The following is a 21,615-nucleotide window of genomic DNA, read 5'->3' as shown; positions in this document are numbered from 1 at the left end:
TCACTCCCCATAAGAGGACCAGAGTGGCATGTGGAAGGAGGGTGCGCACTGCTGTCTGATGTTACGGTAGCAGAGTGCGCGGGTGACGGCGGACGTGCGGCCCTGACAGGTGACGCAGGTGACAGACAGCGCAAGACCGCGAGGCTGCTTCTCGCGCCGCTGGCGTCTACTCAAGTATGGATGCCACTGACGGACCGCTGCAATAGCAGACAGGTACGTCTACGGCCCCTAAAGAATGTTTGCTGTTGTTTATTGAGTGTCTTTCGTCAATATGCCTTGTTGATTAATAAGTGCTGTATTTTGTGTTGATTGGTGGAATTAGCAGAGAAGAAAAAAAAAGTTCCTTAGCAACATACAAATGATTCTTTTTTTCTCAGTTTATTTATGTACACTTGTTACAAGTTGTATTTTACAATGATGTATTTTTGTCATTCATTTCATGCTAGGATCACAGTCAAGCTTACGTTTTGGAATTGAAAAATAAAACACATTGTTTATACACCGAATGATACGAAATGTTTGCCATTTTTGACATAATTAATGTTGCCCTAATCATGTAGCTCAGCAAAGTAACTAAAATTTCAGGGAGAAACATAATACAGCATGTGAATTATATATTTATTAAAAGTACTAAATGGTCATCACTATAACACTAGAATACAATCAACGATACAGGACTTTGAATTTATGGATGTATTTGTTTCTTTGAACTGCTGCAACACCTTAATTTTTCCACTGGAAATAACAAAGGATGTCTCATCTTTATCTTTCTATCATCATGTCAAATATGGAAATACAGCAGCAATAATACAGCTACACAACAACCAAATAAATAAATAAATGAGAAAAAATAAAATCTGAAAAAAATGCATATGAAGAGATACAACAAAGTTATTGTGAGGACGTATATTTTCTGGACATGGTTGTTTTTTGCGTCATTTAACAAAATGCGGCAACACCTGATCATCTTGTTCTTCATATTTTGCATGTCGTTTTGTTAAAATCGTTTTCCTTCGCAACAATGCAGGCAATGCGCGGATGGAGCTGTGTAGCGGCAACACGAGCGAGGGCCGAGGTTCCCTCTGCCGGGTCAAGCAACTTCCCTGCCAGAGCATCTCCCTTTGCCGCCTCCAGGCTAGTGGACAGTCCCTGCACAAGCTGCCCCCTCCCGTGGCCCCAAGGCAGCGGCCCAATGGCACGGCGACCTGCCACGGCAGCCTGGGCCACGGGGCCTCCAAAGCGGTCTCATCTGCTCAGAAGGTGCTGGTGACCGGTGGCGGGGGATACTTTGGCTTCAGGTTGGGGAGGGCATTGGCTGCACAGGGGATGTCCGTCATCCTCCTGGACCTGAACAAACCTTCGCTGGACCTCCCTGATGGAGCGCTCTTCCATCAGGTACAATATATTGGGCCCGAGAGTTGTTTTACGCAGCCACTGAAAGCTTGCCAGCATTTTTCCAGGGGGTTACATGATGGGGCCATTATTTTGGTGTCCAGCGGCGCACAGAATATAATAGCTAAGAAGCAACAAACGCACCTTCCTCGCCCTCCCGCCGCACGTCTCGTCGGTGCGCGCTTGAAACTCAAGCGCGTTACTTGGCACTTGCGTCAAGATGCCATCAGTGAGCTTCTCGTGTGCCTTGTCCCTGTGGTTCAAATGGGACAAGGCGCTGCTGACCGGGCTGCAGAGGTCAGACGACATGATTTGGGTTTCACCTGCCCACCTCAGGTTGCTCTTAACTTAATTATAGTCATTTCTTTTTCCACAGGCCGCTCAGTCCTTGTGTCGCTTCGCCTATCCTCGTTATGCTGGAGCAAAACGGCAGCCGTGAATCACCTAAATCTGACTATTCCTCTCTTGTTGTGGCAGAGCGATATCCGGGATTACTTGGCCCTCTTCGACGTTTGTGACGGGGTCGACTGCGTGTTCCACTCTGCATCTTACGGCATGTCTGGTCCGGAACAGGTATTGTGTATTATTTCGATGAGATTCATCATGTCTTCGTGAGGCTATAGACAGATTATTTTGTTCAGACAATAACATTGTTTTTAGTTGTTACCTGCTGACAGTTTCGACTGCTACTCCAGTCTTCGTCAGAGTCGAAACTGTCAGCAGGTAACAACGAAAATGTTTAATGTCTGAACAAAATAATCTGTTTATAGGTATTGTGTATGTCATCATCATTGGTCTTCTGTTTTTTTTCCTTGACTTGTGCACAAAAAGGCTAAGATACGAGCGCCGTGCGGTAGCGGTGTATTTAAAACGGCCACATCTAATCTTACAAGTGTCTATAGCATAACGTTAACAAGCGTTGCAAAATGCCAACTCGTGCATTTATTACAATATTCACCGGCATATATTCTTTATCCTCTGTAAAGATCGGAGCAGCCGAGCTTCGATTGAATAGAAGCAACAACAAAACAATAATTTGTGTATGTACCTCCAAAGTAAAAAATTGTCTTCATATCTGGCACCAGCTGAGGAGAGAGCAGGTGGAGTCCGTCAACGTGGGTGGCACCGATAACGTTCTTCACGGTGAGGCAGGCTTGGACGAGCATCAAGTAGCATGGTGATAACGCTTTCCTTCTTTGAAAGTGTGCAGAGAAAGGAGCATTCCCCGGCTGGTGTACACCAGCACCACCAATGCGGTATTCGCAGGAGAGCCCATCGAGGACGGTGACGAGGCCTCCGTCCCCTGCGTACCCCCCGAAATGGTTGGTAACACCTCGCCGTGGCTCCAGGATGTGTTTTAAGTCTGCTTTTGTGCGCTTCAGCACATTGATCACTACTCACGGACCAAAGCCATAGCAGAGCAGATGGTCCTCTCCGCCAACGGGTGCTCCCTCAAAGGTACGTGATGCTGCCCTTGTCGTGGAAAAATGAACATTTGGAAAGCAAATGTATCTTCCATCTATGTTGTGTAGTATCGTGCGCGAGCCGAGCCACTGGTGATGGCGAGCCGGATTATTTTTGCTCATGGCACCTCATGTCCTCTCAGCCTCTCATGTCAGATTTCCACTTCGTTGACATGGACAGGTGTGAGACCTCTCCCCTCTTGTCTGCCTTGTGACCTGACACCACATTAACAGCCGCCTCCTTATATATTCAATTAAGCTTAGAGCCTCTGGTTCAAGATGGCGTCGCAGCCCACCACAGAGCCATTGTTTGTTTGGTTGACTCCGAAGGCACGAGAGGTCTGTGCTTAGGTTTGTGTGCCGTGCAGGTGGCGGTGTGCTGAGAACTTGCGTCCTGCGGCCTTGCGGCATCTACGGTCCTGAAGAGCGCCGACACCTCCACAGAGTCATGGTGAGGAACACTCGCACACATTTTTAACCCACATAAGTACTCAACAGGTCCCGCGTTGCTCCGTCCGTCTCCCGCCGGGAAACAATTTGCATTATTTACGGCTCTCTCCAGTTACACTCCGTCTTTTTTGCAGTATTTCTTCTTCGTCAGGTGCCTTAGAAGCTTGAAGCCAACAATGAAGATGATTTGACTTGACATGAGCTGGCCTTGCATATGCAAGCACATACATGATTATTTTTTCCAATTTGTCTGTGTTGGTACTCTATGTGGGCCTTTGAGTCAACTCCAACAAAATGCACCAAAAGCGAGTTTTCATGTTGATGGTCAATCCGACCTTGTCTTTTGCTACGTGTCAGGTGAACGTGGAGCGTCGCTTGTTCAGTTTCTGCTTTGGCGACCGGCGGGCCCGGATGAACTGGGTGCACGTGGACAACCTGGTGCTGGCCCACAGGCTGGCCGCGGAGGCTCTCACCATAAAGGAAGGCTACGTCGCTGTGAGTGTGTATCTTACTGTACTGCTTTTTACCTCACTGAATATTATTATTATTAGGCGGCTCGGTGGCGCACTGGGGCGGCTCGGTGGCGCACTGGGGCGGCTCGGTGGCGCACTGGGGCGGCTCGGTGGCGCACTGGGGCGGCTCGGTGGCGCACTGGGGCGGCTCGGTGGCGCACTGGGGTAGCACGTCCGCCTCACAGTTAGGAGGGTGCGGGTTCGATTCCACCTCCGGCCCTCCCTGTGCGGAGTTTGCATGTTCTCCCCGAGCCCGCGTGGGTTTTCTCCAGGCACTCCGGTTTCCTCCCACATCCCAAAAACATGCTTGATCACTCCAAATTGTCCCTAGGTGTGAGTGCGAGTGCGAATGGTTATTTGTCTCTGTGTGCCCTGCGATTGGCTGGCAACCGGTTCAGGGTGTCCCCCGCCTACTGCCCGATGACGGCTGGGATAGGCTCCAGCACACCCGCGACCCCCGTGGGGACTAAGCGGTTCAGAAAATGGATGGATGAATATTATTTTGTTAGGGTTGTCTGGCCTTATTAGATTCCATGTTATTGCACGGAGCTGTAGCGCACCGCTTCATATCTAAACATATCGCATCGTGTCTTAGTTCTTGAATGAAATGCTGCGCCAATTTCGTTCTCTCTGTGTTGTTGATGTGTTGTTGTTTTTTTGTCTAGAGTGGCCAGACCTATTTCATCAACGACGGACTGTCAGTTAACCTGTTTGTGTGGTTAATGCCGCTTGTGAGTTAAAAAGTGTTTGCTGATGTTTCATATGGATCACAATTTGACCTTTTTAGTGTTTTATTATTAATATTAATTATTATTATTATTATTATTATTATTATTATTATTATTATTATTATTAAGGGTGACCACCATAGCCTGTTTAGAGTCCTGCTGTGATTCTAAAAGCACAAGGGGCAACTAGTCACCACCTGATTGCCAAGGTTATTCTGTTGGTGTGTATTTGCTAACGATAAGCTGTTGTTGGAAATTCATTTTTCCCAAAGAGCAGCCTATTGATGATAACGGAATTGGAAAAACTCAGGCGCCAGGCGCGTTTCCTTGAATTGCGTGCATGACTGATGGTTTCTTGTTTTTGTTGCAGTTTGAGAGGCTGGGCTACAGCCGGCCGTTGATCAACCTGCCCGTTTGGCTCGTCTATTCAGCAGGTAGCGTCTTGCTTGGATTCAAACATCTAAAGGCTTCCTGTGTGGTGCCTGTTGTCACAGCACTCGTGTTCTTTCCCCAGCTGTCCTGGTGGAATATTTGCACCTATTGCTGAGACCCGTGATGGAAGTGCCTCTGCTGCTCACCAGGAGTGAAGTAACAAGCTCTATTTTTTTCACGCCTTTCCCACTCACAGAGCTCTTTTGAACACGAAGCGTGGTGATGGAAATACACCCGCAGGCTGGTGCTATTTTTATTTTAAAGCTTTAAAACTTACATGAAAACTTAGAACAAGCCTCCCACCGAGGGGATCGGGGTGGAGGGGAGCAGACCATCCATCTTAAAGAAGTGCAGTCACGGCCGAAAATGTCCTCCTCGTGAATTTGTAATGAGGCCGAAACCAAAGCTGAGCTTGTGTCGCCGCATCCACAGCTCAGTTTGTCAGAGACTGCCAGCGGACGCACGATCGTGACCGAAACAAAACCCTGGCTGTTGCGAGGCCGTGGCGGGAAAATGGAGTCGAACGTTGCCTTATGTGTGGGTGTGGGTGTGTTTTGTGCGCAGGTGAGGAACATAGCCGTCAGCCACACCTTCAAAATAGACAAGGCCCGCAGAGAGCTGGGCTACTGTCCCAAATCCTACAGTCTAGTAGATTCTGTGGAGCAGTACCTGAAATCCCGCCAGGCTCGCTCCGGTTTTCCCGGGGTCCACTGGACCCCCCAGCTGCATGGAATCCGTGTGCTGGTGATGTTGCTGATGATGGCTTTGGGCACACTGCTCGTCTTGTTGAGCCAGACTCTGGCTGACCGCTAACATTGTGAAAAAATGTAAACAGTCATCGAGTGGAAGGTCAGTGTTGAATGCGCTTGGTTCCAAAGTAAGCTCGCCCCATAATAAAATGTGTCATGTGTAGCCACGGACTCATTGGATCAAATGATTCACTTTTACTTGACATTTCAAGTAACATTTTCCAAATATTTTAAAAAAATGTTGTTCTTAAATTTTTATCTGAGCCCATTTTTACTGTCATTTAATTAGTGTAAATGCCATTCCAATTTTTATCATATATGGTATTACTCTTGATTCCCATTTTAATTAATTATTTTTTTCTCTCCAAATCGATTGTATTGATTGTAATGAAAATAAAAATAGACAAATAGTTTTACTAGTAAACTATCCCTTTTGAATCTAATTTTGACACATTCATTTTAGACAAACACTCGAAGCTTGAAGATTTTAATTAATTATTTTTTTCTCTCCAAATCGATTGTATTGATTGTAATGAAAATAAAAATAGAAAAATAATTTTACCTGGTAAACTATCCCTTTTTAATCTAATTTTGACACATTCATTTTAGACAAACACTCAAAGCTTGAAGATTCGACCTTTTGCTCTTTTTTTTTTTTTTTTTTTTTTAGTGCTCCTTCAGCCGTGTGTTTCTTCAGGCTATCAGAGGAGGGCGCTACTGTATTACTACTGCTGTACTACTCAATTTTTCATTAGGAAACGTGAGCCATCCACCCACTCGAGCTTTTGGGGAATTTCCAGTCTCACGTCATTCATGGTCAAGTTTGAATTTTTAGTGTGTGAATTTTGACTTTGACAGCGTGTTTTCCCCGAATTTTGCATTCGACTTGGTTCCACCCACTGTGTATTCGTACTACCTAATAAACACAGTTAAAAAGACACAAAACTACTCCCACACTAAATGTGATGAATACTTTTTTATAAACTTCTGTGATGGTTTGAGTCACAAGTGTCAGGCAATTCATTCAGTCAACTCCTTGCAACAAAATATAAATAAACTCATCAAAAAATAAATTATGGGAAAGTGCTAAGAGGAGTGTCATTGTTCAAATGTATTTCAGTCAAAAATATACAGAAAAGGATCATTATTAGCATTACCGTAAACCGTTTTGATCCTATTAGAACATTCCAACACTTCTTTGCACATTACGGCATTAAAGTGTTTACGCATGCCTGCCTGTGATGTAATACGTGCTGATTAGCAGCTGAGACATCGGCAAATACTTTTGAAATGTATAAATCAGGTTTTTTAGTACTATCACTGTTTCAAGTAAGTGAGAATGACAAAAAGAATCAGTGCTGACTGACCAAAGCCTCGGGGCATTTGAATAGACAGTTGGCGCCTGGTCCACGATATATGAAGCACCAGAATGGTTTGAAAGTGCCCAACGGATCTTCAACCGTTCCCTGGAGCTGTGTGAGGTGCCCTTGTGCTTCAAGAGCTCCACCATCGTTCCAGTGGCCAAGAAGCCCGCCATCACAGGTTTGCATGACTATAGACCTGTCGCACTGACATCTGTGGTCAGGAAATCTTTCGAGAGGTTACTGCTGAACCACCTGAAGGATGTCACGGGCCCCCTGCTTGACCCCCTCCAGTTTGCCTACCGGGCAAACAGGTCGGTGGATGATGTGGTCAACATGGGACTGCACTACATCCTGCACCACCTGGACACCCCAGGAACGTACGCCAGGATCCTGTTTGTGGACTTCAGCTCGGCGTTCAACACCATTGCTCCTGACATCCTCCAACAGAAGCTCATCCAGCTCGCGGTGCCTGCCCCCACCTGTCAGTGGATCACCAGCTTCCTGACCAACAGGAGACAGCGTGTGAGGCTGGGGAGCATCACATCTGACACCCGGATAACCAATACTGGAGCCCCTCAGGGGTGTGTCCTCTCCCCACAGCTCTTCTCTCTCTACACCAACGATTTCTCTTCAGGTGACTCTCCTGTGAAGCTCCTGAAGTATGTAGACGACACCACTCTCATCGAACTGATCCAGGACGGTGATGAGACTGCATACAGACAGGAGGTGGAGCGGCTGGTCCACTGGTGCAGCCAAAACCACCTGGAGCTGAAGCCACTCAAGACCGTGGAGATGACAATGGCGAGACCCTTCACCGCTTTCACCCCTCACTATCTGCAGTAATACTATTCTCTCCACAGACACCTTCAAGTTCCTGGGAACCACAATCTCTCGGGACCTGAAATGGACCAGCCACATAGACTCTGTCCGGAAAAAGGCCCAGCAGAGGCTCTACTTCCTGAGACAGCTCAAGAAGTTCAACCTGCCGCGGGAGCTGCTGAAGACCTTCTACACTGCCATCATCCAGTCTGTCCTCTGCACCTCCATCACTGTCTGGTTTGGATTGGCCTCCAAACAAGAAAAGCACAGACTGTAACGGACAATCAGGACTGCAGAAAAGATAAAGGAAATCAACCTCCCATCTATCCAAGACTTGTACCTGTCCAGGACCAGGAAACGTGCAAGTAACATCTCTACAGACCCTTCTCACCCAGGTTGCAGTCTGTTTGAACTACTCCCCTCCGGATGGCGCTATAGACTGCTGTACGCCAAAACCAGCAGACACAGAGGCAGCTTCTCCCAGTTGCTATGATGAACTCACACCACTCTTAGAGTCTCAAAGTAATTACTGTGCAATAACATCCTGCTCTCCAAACCTTTTTTGAATTATCTACACTGTGTCCTCTCTGCATCCATTGCAGCCTGGTCATCCTGGAAGAGGGACCCTCCCATCTGTGGTCTCTTCTCAAGGTTTCTCATTTCCCCTAGCTGGAGTTTTGAGTATTTCCTTGCCCTCTTGGGAGTTTAAGATCAGGGGATGTTTGAGAATATTTGCCATTTTTCACATGTTCCGAGTGTTGTTGTTAGTCACCTAAATGTTGAACTGAGGCTGTGATTTACGAAAGTCAAATTCCTTGTTTGGCACGCTCAAACATGGCGAATAAAAACTCTTGAATCTTGAAGAGTTCAAGGTGAGGACCGATGAGATCACATGGCGGGTGCGTCGCTGACGGGTCTGGGCTTGTGCACGTCTTCTTTGGTCTTCTGGATGCAGGTGAAGATCTCCTTGAAGAGAACCTTGTAATTGGGCTCCTCCAACGTCGTTGAGGCTTCTGTCGGCGAACCGGAGAGGCGGCGTTGGGGATGAATGCTCACAGACGGGTTTCGGGACGTCTGGATGGACTTGTGGGTGAGCCCCACGTTTGGCTGCTGACGCCTCTGGAGCAGCTCGTTGTACTTCACCTAAAACACACGCGCATGCATTTCACTGGCCGATTGTAATTGTCAGAGTTGATTGGTACTGATAACGTCCGCAAAGCAGTGCTTTGATCTCAGCAAAAAAATAAATAAATAAAGAAAGAGAATTATTGAAAGATAACAGCCCTTTCAAAAATAAAAAAAATAAAATAAATTTACAATATGCAAAGATTGTACATGACAGTATTACAGTGTGGTGTTTTCTGTAGATTTTCTGCTTGCAGTTGGATTCAAATGTTGTCGATGATAAATAATTGAGCAAATGAGCAAATGCGTGGCTGGTAGCGACCTGCAGTGCGTTGTAGTGCGCGTCCACCTCATTGAGCAGCAGGACACCCCTCTGCTTCACCACCTCTGCCCTCCTCACGCACATCTTGTCGTGATCGTCCCACACGCTCGCGGCGCTCCTGCGCCTCTGTCCCTGGCGCTCCTCATCCTGGCCTTCAGTCATCTCATCAGCCGCCTCCTCTGACCCATCTTGATCCGCTTCGGATTTATCGAATGAGTCATAGAACATTGCGTCGGGAAGAAGTAGTCGGTCTGGTTTCCTAGGTCGCACAGGAACCTAAAATCAGCATCCCAAACAGTCTGCGCTTCTTTACTTGGCAACTGGGGCCCGCCTGATTGCTATGTTACAATGTAACCGCAAAAATATGGAAGTTTTGTGTGAACTAGCATTCATGCACCTGGATGTGCAGACGTCACGCCACATGAGCCTCAGGTGCTCCACTTGGGCCTCCAGCTCCACCTGCCTGGCCTGGGAACCTGCCAGGAGGCTGAGTCGTCGCTCCAGGCCTCGCTTGTCATTGGTCGCGAGTTTGCTCTCGCGCTCCGCCGCCTCCCGACGCGTCCTCTCCGTTGCTAATTGACCCTGGAGAGTGCGGACAGATCCAAGAAGAATCCAGTGTTCCTCTTCTGGGTCTCGGCATCGGTGTGGGTTGACCACGGATTCCTGGGGCAACCGCCGTCCATCTGTTTGTTGCCTATGGTTGGGTACGAAGCAGAGTCGCGACAAAGTCAAAGTGGGCGTGTCCGGACGACCTCCGGGACGCGCGACCGGGCTGCACTCTTTACCTGTTGGGCTCCAAGTCAAGCAGCTCTCCAAGACAGGGAACGCTCTGCGCACTAAGGTTGCGTAGCCGCTCTTGTTTGTTCTGCTTGGATCGGGCAGTCATGACCATCTCCAGCCGGTTCCGCAGCGCCTCCACGTGCCTTTGTAGTCCTTCGATGGACTCGGCCAGACTGGAAGGAGACGGAAGACAAATGAGGAACGGGCCAAACCTATGGTCAGTTTAGGGAATTTGGGGATGAGTGAGTCTGTAGCCCACCAGCTAAGTTCATCTCGATGTGATAGGCTGACCTGTTTATCTTGTTCTGGGCCAGGCGCTCGTCCTGCACGAGCCTCCCGTTGCTTCGCTCCAGCTCTCTGGTGGACAGGTCCAGCTGCTCATAAACTTTGGCGTGCTGCTCGTTTACGTGACGCAGCAGCTCCACCTGCTTGGCCAGATACTGGCCAACAGGACAAGGAAGACGTTTGGAGTTGGAGTCAAGTGATGTCATTTTCAATCGACGCTCACCGACTCAGACTACCCGATTATCGTTTACACCTCGCTTACAAGGAAAATCTCATTTTCAAACCTGCTCCTTGTCAGTGCTCTCTTATGCAGCCTCATTCCCGAAATAGCATGCTGCTAAACACAACGACAGCAGCAGTGAGCAAAACAGGGCAACGCCACTGCTGACTTCCTCGCCCGCTCTGGGCACACACACGCGCGCGCGCGCGTGTGTGTGTCAGTGACGTGCGGTGAGGGTTGGGGTTGGTGAGGCACTGACTCAGAGTCAGATTTACAAACGTACTGTATGACGCTAAGGCACTGACTCAAGTCAGATTTACTTTACATGGTTGCTATCCCATTCTTGATTAAATTTAATAACATTTTACACACCACTGCACATTTAAACACACCACTGCAGTATTCTTACCTTTACTTGTAAATGAAGTCTTTTTTAGAGTACCAATCCTTTTGAAACGAACGTGTTGTAGTCCGTCCCGGGAGGCCCGTAGTTTGAATTAATCCTTGCAAATCTGGTGTTGGTCTTCCCTTACTTATGATTTCTTGCTTTGACTGAAAGTCAAGTTTTGAAAAACTTCTTATCTTCGAGATTATATCCTCCATTTTCAGGGAAAATAAAGCCAAATAGCAACGCGTTAGCACCGAATGTTGTTGGTTGTTTTTCTTTTCTTTTTTTTCTTCTTAATTTACTCGTGTCGTGAATTATTAGCCGCAGGCTCACTATCCCCCCATCTTTGAGGCAAAAGTAATGGCTGCCTCAAGGCCCGTATTTTCCCGCTGACTGCAAGCACGCGCCGTTTGCACGCGCTCAGTACAGTGTGTGAGTGGTGCACACTCACACACACGCTCTGAGAGGCACTACCTGTCACTGCCTCAGCCTCCATGATTCTCGTCTCCCGTTGTTATTTGAACAAGAAATACAGCTATTTCGACTATGAAAATGATCCAAATGTATCGGAAACACACCAAAATTGCATTAAAAGCATAGACCACAGGACAGATATTATATTGTTTTATTATATTATTCATTTTTTAACAACTTATGGTGACAGCTGAGGAAACCATGTTGAGCCCTTTACTGCCCCTGGTGGCAAGGTGAGGCACTGCCTCACCTGCCTCCTATGAGTGCACGTGCCTGGTGTGTGTGTGTGTGTGTGTGTGTGTGCGCGCGTGTATGCCACCTCTATTTCCAGCAGCTGCTCTTCGTTGGCGGAGTACATGTGCTGAAACGCCTGCTCCAACTCGCGGTTGCGCTCCAGGAGGGTTTTGCCTAGTTTAGCAGCCAAATGGAGATCTGTCCCAAACATGTAGAAACCAACTTGAAATCGTCAAAAATACATGACGACAACATATTTGGCCCGAGCCCTGCCCTGGATACAAATCTGCCTGCCTCGTCCACTGCTCAGGTCACTTAGATACAACTAATGCAATATAATAAATCCTCCATGAGGATTACAAACGAGAGATGAAACATCTTTCACTATATAATAATCTAATAAACCTTGGTCGCTTGTAAAAAAAAATAAAAAAAAAATACGGAAACTATAGCACCTAACCCTATTGTACCCACTTTTTGTGGTAGTTTTGTTTGATGGCGTGTGTGATTAATGCCTTAGCTCAATAACGTTTGGTGGATAGTCTTACCGTGCTCGAGGTCCCGCTGAACACACCAGGTATCTCCATTTTTGTCAAAATCGTCCTCAAGAATCCCTTCAGTTAACATTGTTACAAACGACCACCGCAGCGTCTAACTAGAATGAATGCAAGTTGTTCCCAAGTTGCTCTCGCACTCCGCCCTGTTGCCAAACTGCACAGCAAATCCGAAGCTACACTCGGGGCGGTGTGCTGACACAGACGCGTGGCATGTCGCAAATACATACAGACAGCCGCCAGGTGGCACCCCATAGAAAATGTCGTCTCAGCAACTATACACTGTGAAAAAAAAGCAACTATAGTTGTGTATACACTCTGTGATAACGACTATCTTATTTTATGCTTTCAATGCTCTGAGGAAATAGTGAGTTATCAAAGTTGTGTATATTTTAAAATAAAAAAATAGGTTTTAGTTTTCGGTTTCCGGTGTGTGTGAGAGACGATCATCCCGGACGTCAAATTCGTTTCGACCAATCAGCATGCTCGTCAAAGTACCGCCTTCTTGACAAACAACTTGTCCAGGAAGTAACGTTACTTAGTTTATTAATGAACTCTCACCAGGTCGTTTGCAGTGTGGCACCATCTGACACAACTATTCACAGAGGCACGACACAGTTAGTTAAATTTCTTGGCTTTGTGTCGCTAATAACTGCGAAATGCTAAACTAAAAGTGCGTTTGACCGATTTGTGACGGTTTGCAGAGCGTCATCTGGGACTGCGGTGGCCGCGGAAGGCGAAAGGTGTGCGAGGAGGCATCATGAAACTGCCGCGACATTTGGGAGTAAACCCGGCGGCTTTGGCTTATGCCATGACCACTCTGGGAGCTGCCATGATCAACAACATATTCAACTTCTACTACGTGAAGCTCTTCATCAGCAAGTACCAGATATCCGAGGGGGCTTTCCACAAATCTCAAGTGAGTGTCACGACGTTAGTACGCGCCTTGTGTCAACATGACTATCAATGTGCTTGCTGTTCGTGTATTTATGATAACAGGCAGTTTTGAAGTATATTGTTAAACTTGTCTTACAGGAATGTTTGTGGAGTTAATTTTTAAACAAAGATGCAAAGTCACTGAGCGGTTTGCTCGTGTGTTCCAAATTGAATACCGTTGAGGTTATTGTATTTTATATCATTTTAATTTGTAATCAGCCTGCTAATATTCCAAACGCAGTTTGCCTTTGCACAGGTGGTGTACATGCTGTGGAATGCCATCAATGATCCTCTCTTTGGATACCTGCAAGACAACTCCAAAATGGCGTGCTGCTCTCAGCGGCGGCTCTCCATCCTGTATGGCGCCCCGCTCTACTCCTTGGCATTCCTCATCGCCTGGTTCCCGTGGAGGTCCTACTCCCCCAGTGACTGGTTGTGCGGCGTCCACTTGACAGTGGCATTGTGCGCCTTCGACGGCTTGCTCACGTTTGTGCTGCTGGCGCAGTGTGCCCTGTTCGCCGAGATTTCCAGCCAGCATCAGAACCGATTGAGACTCATTAAGTACAACCAGGTAAAGTTAAAGGTGGGCGGAAAACTTGGAGGATGATATTTTTGTCATGTTTTGCCAGTGATGCTTTGAAAGGAAAAAAATTGTAGGAGCACATTCTGCCGATGTCAACAAAATGACACAGGCCGTCTACCCGATTGCTTCTTTGTGACTTCCCAGGTGGCGTCGCTGCTGGGCTCCTCAAGCGTGCTGTTCTGCGGCATGCTGTCCCAAAATATGGAGGACTTGACAGCCTTCCAGGCGTTCGCCGTCCTCGTGGCCATCTTGAGCTGCATTTGCATGATCTACACGGGCCTCCACAGCCAGAGCCAGTTTGACGACAAAGCGTCCGACGACTTAGACGAGCCCGCTCCCAGCTGCTTCGAGTCTTCCACCTACACTGTGAAAACGCTGACCTGGCAAATCCTCATGAACAGGGACTTCCGGTTCTTTGTGCTCATGAACTTTTTCCAGGTCTTCATGCTGGCATTCTTCAGTAATTTTACACTGATATTCGCCGAGCACTTGATTCCCACAGACGTGCTTTCACCACTGACCAGGAGCGTCATGTATGGCGCGGGATTCATTTGTCCTCAGGTAGTGATGGGGGGAGGGGGGTAAGCGCGACACTTTCATTCTTCAGGGATGAGAATCTTCCGCGGATCCGCGGCTTTCCGTGTTTTTTTTCCGTCGGGATTATCATTTTTGTGAATCGTGTAGATCCGGGGCAAGTCGAACGGGATCAGGAACTGCTTCAGATGGGCATGGCTCTAGAGCAGCGTCATCTTACAACTCGGAACACAAAAACGCTCTTAAAGCAATGCGGCACTGAGCGCCCGGCGCGCTGCGGGTGCGCGACTGGACTAGATTAAGCTCCCTGCGCACTGAGGTCCACTTCAATCTTGGAAAGTACATCAGGAATTTTAAAATATTTTCTAAATTTCAGCGACGGCTCTGTCACAATAATGCGATCAGCGCGGTCGGCGACGCGCTACGTTTGCGCGTTCGGCGGTGCGCTGCAGTTGCGCGATCGGACAAAATTAAGCTCCCTGCGCACTTAGGTCCACTTGAATTTTGGAAAGTACATCAGGAATTTAAAAATATTTTCTGAATTTCCGCGACGGCTCTGTCACAATAATGCAACCAGCGTGGTGCAGTTGCGCGGTCGGCGACGCGCTACGTTTGCGCGTTCGGACAAAATTAAGCTCCCTGCGCACTTGGGTCCACTTGAATTTTGGAAAGTACATCAGGAATTTTAAAATATTTTCTAAATTTCCGCGACGGCTCTGTCACAATAATGCAAGCAGCGCGGCGCAGATACGCGTTCGGCGGTACGCTGCAGTTGCGCGATCGGACAAAAATGCGCAAATGAAAAAATGGTTAAAAAAGTCTTCGAACGGATTAAAAAAAATTCAATTATTTGTAATGGGAAAAATACATTCGGAATTTGACCGATTCGCCTCTCGAACCGCCTTCTGTAACGGATTGTGGTCGAAAACCGAGGCTTGACTGTATTATATTCACCTTGGTAGCCCACAAAGCAGGAACATTTTTTAACAAAACTGTTGAAATTGATAGTTTTGGGGGTTGCTATACTACCGAAATCCAGGAGTTTCCAGGGAGCTTTTGCTCCTGAGTCTCCTCCGGGGCGTTGCCCCTGGCCCCCTGCGGCCCCCAATGGGGGCCTGTGGGCCCTGTGGCCCCCAATAGGGGCCTGTGGCCCCTGCAGCCTCCAATAAGGGCCCCTGGCGCCCTGCAGCAAGTGGGGGGGGGGGGGGGGGGGGCACAACCCCCCCCAGTGGGGCATGCGGCCCCCAGACAGTTGCTTACTTTTCAGTGGTTTTTTTTTTCATTTGCCGTTCTCATCCCTGATTTTTAGGATTTTGGGAGGATGTTGACTATGATTTGAATGCAAATCTAATTTGATGCCCACCCTCAGCTGTTAGTGTTGACCTGCAACAGACTTCTTCACAACCTTGGCTACTACAGAATCATCCTGTACACCTTCTACTTGGAGGTCTTAATGGGGGCTTTTATGCTGGCCCTGGGTGCTCAGAATTATCGTATCCTGGCGTTATTCCTCACCCTCAGCATGTAAGTCATTCAACCAACTTCATTTTTTTATAATGATTACATCCATGACTGTATGTCTGCTCGCTCCTCTCTGCTTGGCAGGGTCACAGTGCAAGCCACCTTCAGTCTGTTCGGCTTGCCACTGGCAGATATTATCGACGTCGACATGAACAAGTACAAGCGCAGGTAGTGTGTGTGTTGCGCCAGCTCTCGCTTCTCTCTACGTTGCCGGCGCAGGTTATTTTGCGCCGATTGCGTCGTTTTGTCCGCTTTCAATTAATCTGCTCGCCGCGCGCATCATCGGATGTCATTTGTAGTGAAACGATAAATCTCCCACTTCCCGAATCCAAATGAAATTGCTTTGTTTACCGTGGTGCAGCTTTGAAGGGAGCAGACGTCTTTCCGTGGAAATGATTTGCAAAGTTAAATCAAAATCTGAATATGCAACTTTCTAGCTAATGTATTCTTGAAGTTGTAGCACTGCTTAAATTGTGTTCTTTCTCATGCCAACATCTGACCTTTGCTTTGTTGCTCGCGTTAGAGTGGTCAGACGTTGTTGCGTGTACGTGAGTGGTTCTCTTTGATGGCATTTTGGCAGCTCCCCTCTGTCATCCATGGTGTTTGGGACCAACGCCCTGTTCACTAAGCCCGCTCAGTCTCTTGCGCCCATGTTGGTGATCAACATTCTCAACCAGTTTGGCTACGAGCAGCTGAAGGATGCCGGGCGGGACGTCGACGTGAGGTAAATAAACGGTGAAGTGAAAAACGGAATAATTGACTTGCACTCGCGTCGGTTCCGGATGAGCGGAAGACGATCAAGCGCTGAGAAATGTTCAAATTCACAAGAGCTGTCACGCTGGCATGTATCCATCTCCCCTTCGCAGAGCCGCGGAAAGCCTCCACAGCGTCATGTTCTACTTGGTGTGCATGGTGCCCATGTGTGTGGCCGCCGTTCAAGTTCTGGCTTGGAGGCCCTTCTCCATACGCAACAGTCACACCGTGGACAGCAGGTACGCCGACAGCTAGTGAGAAAACGACCCACCCGCCTCGATTGGGCCAGATCGTTGCGGAGAAGCGGCGCTGGCCAGCGTGTTTTCAACAGAATCCAGGTGACTTTTTAATCTTCTCGTGAAGATGTGCCACTCAAGGCAGATGCAACTATTTGACTGAGTCACAACACCACGTGATCAGCGGCAGAGTCTGTTGACTTTTGCCTCAGCAGAACCAGTCGCAAGATTCATGAGCCTCACGGGTTGGAGGCCAAGCACCCTGGCGTGATGCAGCTGGAAGCTCGGCGCACCCCGATACGATCTGTGCCGTGACGCCCGTGGACGGTCAACTTGTTCAAATTTTAGATGTTTTGTTGCCCTTTGGGGCATATTTGTCCTGGAAACGCCCATTGTTGCATTCTAGACATTAAATTTAATATTTTCCACCCCCACGTCATGGTTGTGGGTCAGAAGGGTTTCTGACGCTGCTGTGGTGCGTGCGTAGTGGAGAATGCAACCCAACGCACCTTATCTGACATGTACAATGATCAACTGTCAAGTGTCAAGGAGCAAATGACAAGCACAAGTTGGCTTTCGTCTTTTATTTAAAAAATGGTTTACTCTTTACCTCTTTCCTGGTAGTTCTATTTGTGCTCACATACTGGATCTAAAAATCAGACCTATTTCAAATGAGTAATCAAAGTATGTGATTGAGGCTTTCATGTATACATCAAATTTTTAGTTAGTTATTGTTTTAGGTGTGTGGGTTTTTTTTTCTTGGGGGGGCGGATTTTGCAGTTTTGAAGTGAAACTTTTGCCCTTTGTAAATGATATTAGGAAATAATAAAGATGCCACGTGCTTCGGCAGACGGGCTCAACTGCTCCATGTTTGGCATGGCCGCTCTACGTATTGGGGGGAGTTAAAATCCTCAAGTGTGGTAACATTATGACATTGTTTTTGTTCCCACCTCAAGACAGATAGAAGAAGTGAAACAAAACAACAAATGGTGTGCAGCACGCAGCGCCATGTTACACATTTTGATAGATGTCATCGGGCGCATTGTCCGCCTGGGCAGCTGCTGCCTGCACAACATATCAGTCTCGTCAGAGCCACACGTGTACCCGCACGCCTCACTCAGCAGAGTGTACCTGGACCAGTGCCGGGTGCCTTTCCACCGTCTCTTTGCTTCTCCCGTTGCGTCGGCGGTGCATCTCTTGCAGCACGTCGTGGAAGACTCTTGTTCTCTTTGTGTTCTTCTGTTGACGAGCAAAGTTTATGAAAGCGCAAGTAGGAGTTTGCCCGAACGGTGCGTCCCGTTTTGTCCGCCGTAAGAACACATGGCCTTGGTGTGAAGAAGCCAGTGACTGACGGTGGTGTAATGCTATGGTGGTTCCTGTTTTGTTTTTTCCTCTGACCTTTACTCTGGATTGTTCACACATCAACCTCCAAAAGTACCAAAAACGGACGAAATTAAAAAAGAACTGACCTTGTCACTTTTGTGTGTTCGTCTACAATTGCATATGTTCAGGCCATACTGAAATACACACAGAAAGCCGAGCTTACAACACGCACGCGTTTGCTCCTTGACAACGGAAGGAGCTGTTTTGCATCCGTTACCTTCTTTTGAAGAATGAGTGTCACCGTGGCTGAGCTGTAGAGGGCCAAGACGACGAACGTTAACCACAACAGAACATGACCCACCCTGAGTTTTGTCTTTTCTGCAAGCACAAGGAAACTTGGAACACCACATGTCCAGTAATGTATCGATTCAGCTTTTATATCATATATATCATAAAATCAGATGTTTTAAAAAATCTGATTCATCAATTAGGACAGATGAATCAATTACTAAAATAGGGAACGTTCCTGTGTTTCTTTCTTACCCTTCACGACAAGAGTTGTTCCCAGGCCAACATGCTGAGCGCCGGGTGTCGGTTCCCTCTGGGTTGTGGCGCCACAGTAGTAAATCCCGCTGTCGTTGCCGTTCAGGGAGCGAATTTGTAAATCGGCTCCATGTAGGCTGTACTTGTGATGGTTTTGGGCCAGGTCAAGAGTGCCGTGCGATCTGTGCTCAAAAGCGAACCACTTGTAGCGGAGATTTTCGGCCAAGCAGTCGGGAAGGACGCTGCACTGGATGACGGCATCTTGTCCGGGTTGGCGCCAAATCACGGCACTCGGTTGTGACAGGCAGCTGTGAGCTTGGGCCATTCCTGATGGAATGGGTTGACGCCTTCAATTTTGGTCGTGCGTTTGTGATGAGCGAGGAACGGCCAAGTACGTACCTTTTGGTGTCAGCCGGGTGAGAGAAAGGAGAGAAAGCCAAAACAACGGCACCATGTCTGCGGACAAATGTCAATGATCTCATGATAGCGTGCACGAGGCAATGGAAATGGGTAAATTCCACTTACTCAATACTTCCTTCCTCTTTCCTCCCAGCCAGCGAGTATTTACAACTTTACGGACATGATATCGGAACTCGTCGGCCCACTAAATTTCATGCGAAAACTCATTCAGCTGTTTTGGAAAGGCAGCAGGAGGGATTTCCAATTGAAACAGTCAGTATTTTGTTGCCTTTTATGCAATGTGGGAAAAAAGGAACAAACAATTGTATCTCAAATCGACGTTCCTCAATGAAATGACTGGGAATGCCATTAATATGTTCCAGGCCCCACAAAAAAAAGATTGAGCAATTATTGTACTTTATGAAACCAAACTAATATTTAAATAGAATGTAAAGACATACGTAGTTTATAAATCAGAATTCACTGACTGTGGCTCCTCTCGGGTGTGCACTCTGTGTATACTGATCTCCCTGTGCGTTATGTACTTCATGTACGTTGTCACAGTTCAACAGCCAGCCAAACTCATGTATAGAACACTTGAGCCAGGATTCAGAGCGTCTTGCTCCCTTTATTTCGATTCAGTGTTAAACACAACGAGTTTGGCTGGCTGATGAACTGTGACAACGTACATGAAGTACATAACGCACAGGGAGATCAGTATAGTGAAAAGCCGTTGATTCCGTGAGCATAAGGAGAGGAGAAAGTTTTGCTTAGATGACGCGAGTAACGCCAACGTCTCTCCACTCATCATATGTCAAGTCGCTTCAACCAAAACATGCGCAGCTTCCGGTGCATTTCAAAATACATTTCCGGTTTGCTTCCGAACGACAAATAACCATTGTGTATGCTTCTTTACATAGAAAACATTACATCATGAAAACAATTCTGAGGGCAGAACACTGTGGCTTATTATGGATGGATGACTTTTTTTTTTAACTCGTTAGTGGAAAGAGCTACGTGACTGAAAAACCTGCATAATTATTGACTTCCTTTCATTTCGATATGATTAGTCCCCAGTCTCACGCAAGTGACATGTCGCTCACCCAGTTTATGGGCGGGTCTTGTTGCGTTGTCAATCAAACATAATGTCCAACCGCAATCCGTTAATGTGTTGTGTTGACGCCCCCTTCCACGTCGACCTGCACACTCGCCATATTTTCAAGCCAGGGAGAACCGCGCCGCTCTTTTTGCTTGCTGAGTGAAAGCGAACAATTAGATCTCACCAGAGGTTATAAAAGCAGAACGTCGAGATTTTAGAGGAGGAATTTCATCTAAGTTGGCGTTTGAGTTGTGAGCTTGTCACCATGAACGTTTTCCGCCTGACAGGAGACCTTTCTCACTTGGCAGCCATCATCATCCTGCTACTGAAGATATGGAAAAGCAGGTCGTGTGCAGGTGAGTTCCGACCACATTGACACATCTCTACATCTTCAAACAAAGTAGCATGTTGGTAAGGTATAGTTGAAAATGATCGTCTACGTGATTCGTCTGCTGCGTTAGCTGCGAAGTAAGCTAGCGACCCCCGATTCATTCAGTTGCGGAAATGACTAGCATGCACGACGAGTACAACTGGATCTTAGCATTACTATAAAGAGTCGCAATTTATCTTTAGTCTCTTGTTTTGCTCACGTCAGTGTTGTGTGCATTGATTAATGACAAGCGGTCAATCGTTGGAGTCAACAAACTAGCTTGCCTGCGATGTAAATTGCATATTTAATGAAGTCCAAAATGTCTGAATACCTGCATAAATCACAGGTCCACATTTATTGCATAATACTGCATGTGGCACAGCAGCTTTTTTTTTTTTCTTCTACCACATTCATTCTCTACACTCCCCCGTCGTTTGTTGCTCGACGCTCGATTTTTTCAGTCTGGCGTCTGACGTGGCGTTTTTGACGCGCTACGGAAGTAGCTAGCATGCTAATACGCCGCCTCGCTTTTTCGCGTTGTTGTGGGCGTTCAACAACTAAACAAACATTCAACAGCCCGTGCTGTTAGATTGCACAATAACGGAATAGCCCTGTTACTAATTAGTTCCTTAATTCAGGCTTGAAAAGTGAGAAGGCGCTCAGGTTACTGTCTCGCAATGCTTAATAGTTTTGAATTTACCTTTTAGGTAGACATTTTAAATAGATTTGTGATATCTTTTGAAGAAACGTAACTATGAATACAAGACCCCATTTTTTCAAATTATATTACCTTTGTCTTTCTAGAAGTTATCAACTCAGCATCCTTCTTGAAGTCACACTGAACAGTTTCAATTGGCTTTAGGCCTGGGTTCTGGGAGCTCCCTTTAACACGCGTGAGTCCAGTGTATAACAAAGAAAGACTTGCATGAAACCTCATCCTTTAAAAACACGGGGAGGATTGCATTTAGAAGCCAAACACAAGATCCACCAAAGGATGCACTGGGGATTCTGATACGTCGGTAATTCC

General features: G+C 47.1%; 5 protein-coding genes across 20 annotated transcripts in view; 3 read left to right on the top strand and 2 right to left on the bottom strand.

The window, feature by feature from the left end:
* The first annotated feature begins 1,038 nt into the window (after positions 1-1,038).
* On the top strand, positions 1,039-6,388 carry sdr42e2 (short chain dehydrogenase/reductase family 42E, member 2). The gene is made up of 11 exons (XM_049745088.1): positions 1,039-1,395; positions 1,870-1,965; positions 2,478-2,535; positions 2,596-2,714; positions 2,775-2,850; positions 3,224-3,306; positions 3,663-3,800; positions 4,483-4,548; positions 4,916-4,979; positions 5,060-5,133; positions 5,542-6,388. The coding sequence occupies exons 1-11, from the start codon at positions 1,039-1,041 to the stop codon at positions 5,788-5,790; spliced, it is 1,380 nt and encodes a 459-aa protein (XP_049601045.1). The 3' UTR covers positions 5,791-6,388.
* Positions 6,389-6,687: 299 nt separating this feature from the next.
* On the bottom strand, positions 6,688-12,646 carry cdr2a (cerebellar degeneration-related protein 2a). Of its 2 annotated transcripts, XM_049745090.2 has the most exons (7): positions 12,286-12,639; positions 11,823-11,935; positions 10,428-10,576; positions 10,142-10,309; positions 9,754-10,050; positions 9,357-9,615; positions 6,688-9,052 (listed from the first exon to the last, which is right to left on the bottom strand). In XM_049745090.2, the coding sequence occupies exons 1-7, from the start codon at positions 12,362-12,364 to the stop codon at positions 8,798-8,800; spliced, it is 1,320 nt and encodes a 439-aa protein (XP_049601047.1). In that variant the 5' UTR covers positions 12,365-12,639; the 3' UTR covers positions 6,688-8,797. The 2 variants fall into 2 exon arrangements, with proteins under 2 accessions (XP_049601047.1, XP_049601046.1); XM_049745089.2 differs by lacking the exon at positions 6,688-9,052 and having other exon boundaries at positions 9,069-9,615; positions 12,286-12,646.
* Positions 12,647-12,791: 145 nt separating this feature from the next.
* Positions 12,792-18,330, top strand: mfsd13al (major facilitator superfamily domain containing 13a-like). Of its 6 annotated transcripts, none has more exons than XM_068653476.1 (9): positions 12,792-12,908; positions 12,996-13,210; positions 13,469-13,810; positions 13,955-14,371; positions 15,714-15,868; positions 15,950-16,033; positions 16,446-16,589; positions 16,732-16,857; positions 16,982-18,330. In XM_068653476.1, exons 2-9 carry the CDS (start codon positions 13,052-13,054, stop codon positions 17,052-17,054), a joined length of 1,500 nt encoding a protein of 499 aa, XP_068509577.1. In that variant the 5' UTR covers positions 12,792-12,908; positions 12,996-13,051; the 3' UTR covers positions 17,055-18,330. The 6 variants fall into 6 exon arrangements, 5 of the variants coding, with proteins under 5 accessions (XP_068509577.1, XP_049601039.1, XP_068509576.1 ...); XR_011088393.1 differs by having other exon boundaries at positions 12,799-12,898; positions 16,732-16,956; positions 17,070-18,330; XM_049745082.1 differs by having other exon boundaries at positions 12,799-12,898; positions 13,484-13,798.
* si:ch211-139g16.8 (immunoglobulin superfamily member 6) lies at positions 17,424-21,533 on the bottom strand. 4 transcript variants are annotated; one of them, XM_049745106.2, is made up of 7 exons: positions 21,379-21,533; positions 19,120-19,176; positions 18,721-19,047; positions 18,455-18,555; positions 18,324-18,371; positions 17,986-18,093; positions 17,424-17,919 (listed from the first exon to the last, which is right to left on the bottom strand). In XM_049745106.2, exons 2-7 carry the CDS (start codon positions 19,172-19,174, stop codon positions 17,866-17,868), a joined length of 693 nt encoding a protein of 230 aa, XP_049601063.1. In that variant the 5' UTR covers positions 19,175-19,176; positions 21,379-21,533; the 3' UTR covers positions 17,424-17,865. The 4 variants fall into 4 exon arrangements, with proteins under 4 accessions (XP_049601063.1, XP_049601062.1, XP_049601061.1 ...); XM_049745105.1 differs by lacking the exon at positions 21,379-21,533 and adding an exon at positions 19,581-19,666; XM_049745104.2 differs by lacking the exon at positions 21,379-21,533 and adding an exon at positions 19,246-19,530.
* The window catches only part of kdelr2a (KDEL endoplasmic reticulum protein retention receptor 2a), a 37,602-nt gene continuing 36,288 nt past the window's right edge, over positions 20,302-21,615 (top strand). For 6 of the 7 annotated variants that reach the window (XR_007486764.2, XR_007486765.2, XR_007486766.2 and 3 more), the window contains exon 1: positions 20,302-20,574. Coding sequence is in view for 1 of the 7 variants with exons in the window: in XM_049745112.2 (XP_049601069.1) it covers positions 20,484-20,574 (91 nt within the window). In the remaining 6 variants the exon portion in view is untranslated. The remainder of the gene's footprint in view (positions 20,575-21,615) is intronic. The other variant, XM_049745112.2, reaches the window with a different exon arrangement.

Source organism: Syngnathus scovelli, chromosome 16 (genome assembly GCF_024217435.2).
Source record: "Syngnathus scovelli strain Florida chromosome 16, RoL_Ssco_1.2, whole genome shotgun sequence".
Lineage (NCBI taxonomy): Eukaryota > Metazoa > Chordata > Actinopteri > Syngnathiformes > Syngnathidae > Syngnathus > Syngnathus scovelli.
Note: the sequence above shows the minus strand (reverse complement) of the source record. Positions and strands in the feature narration are given on the sequence as shown.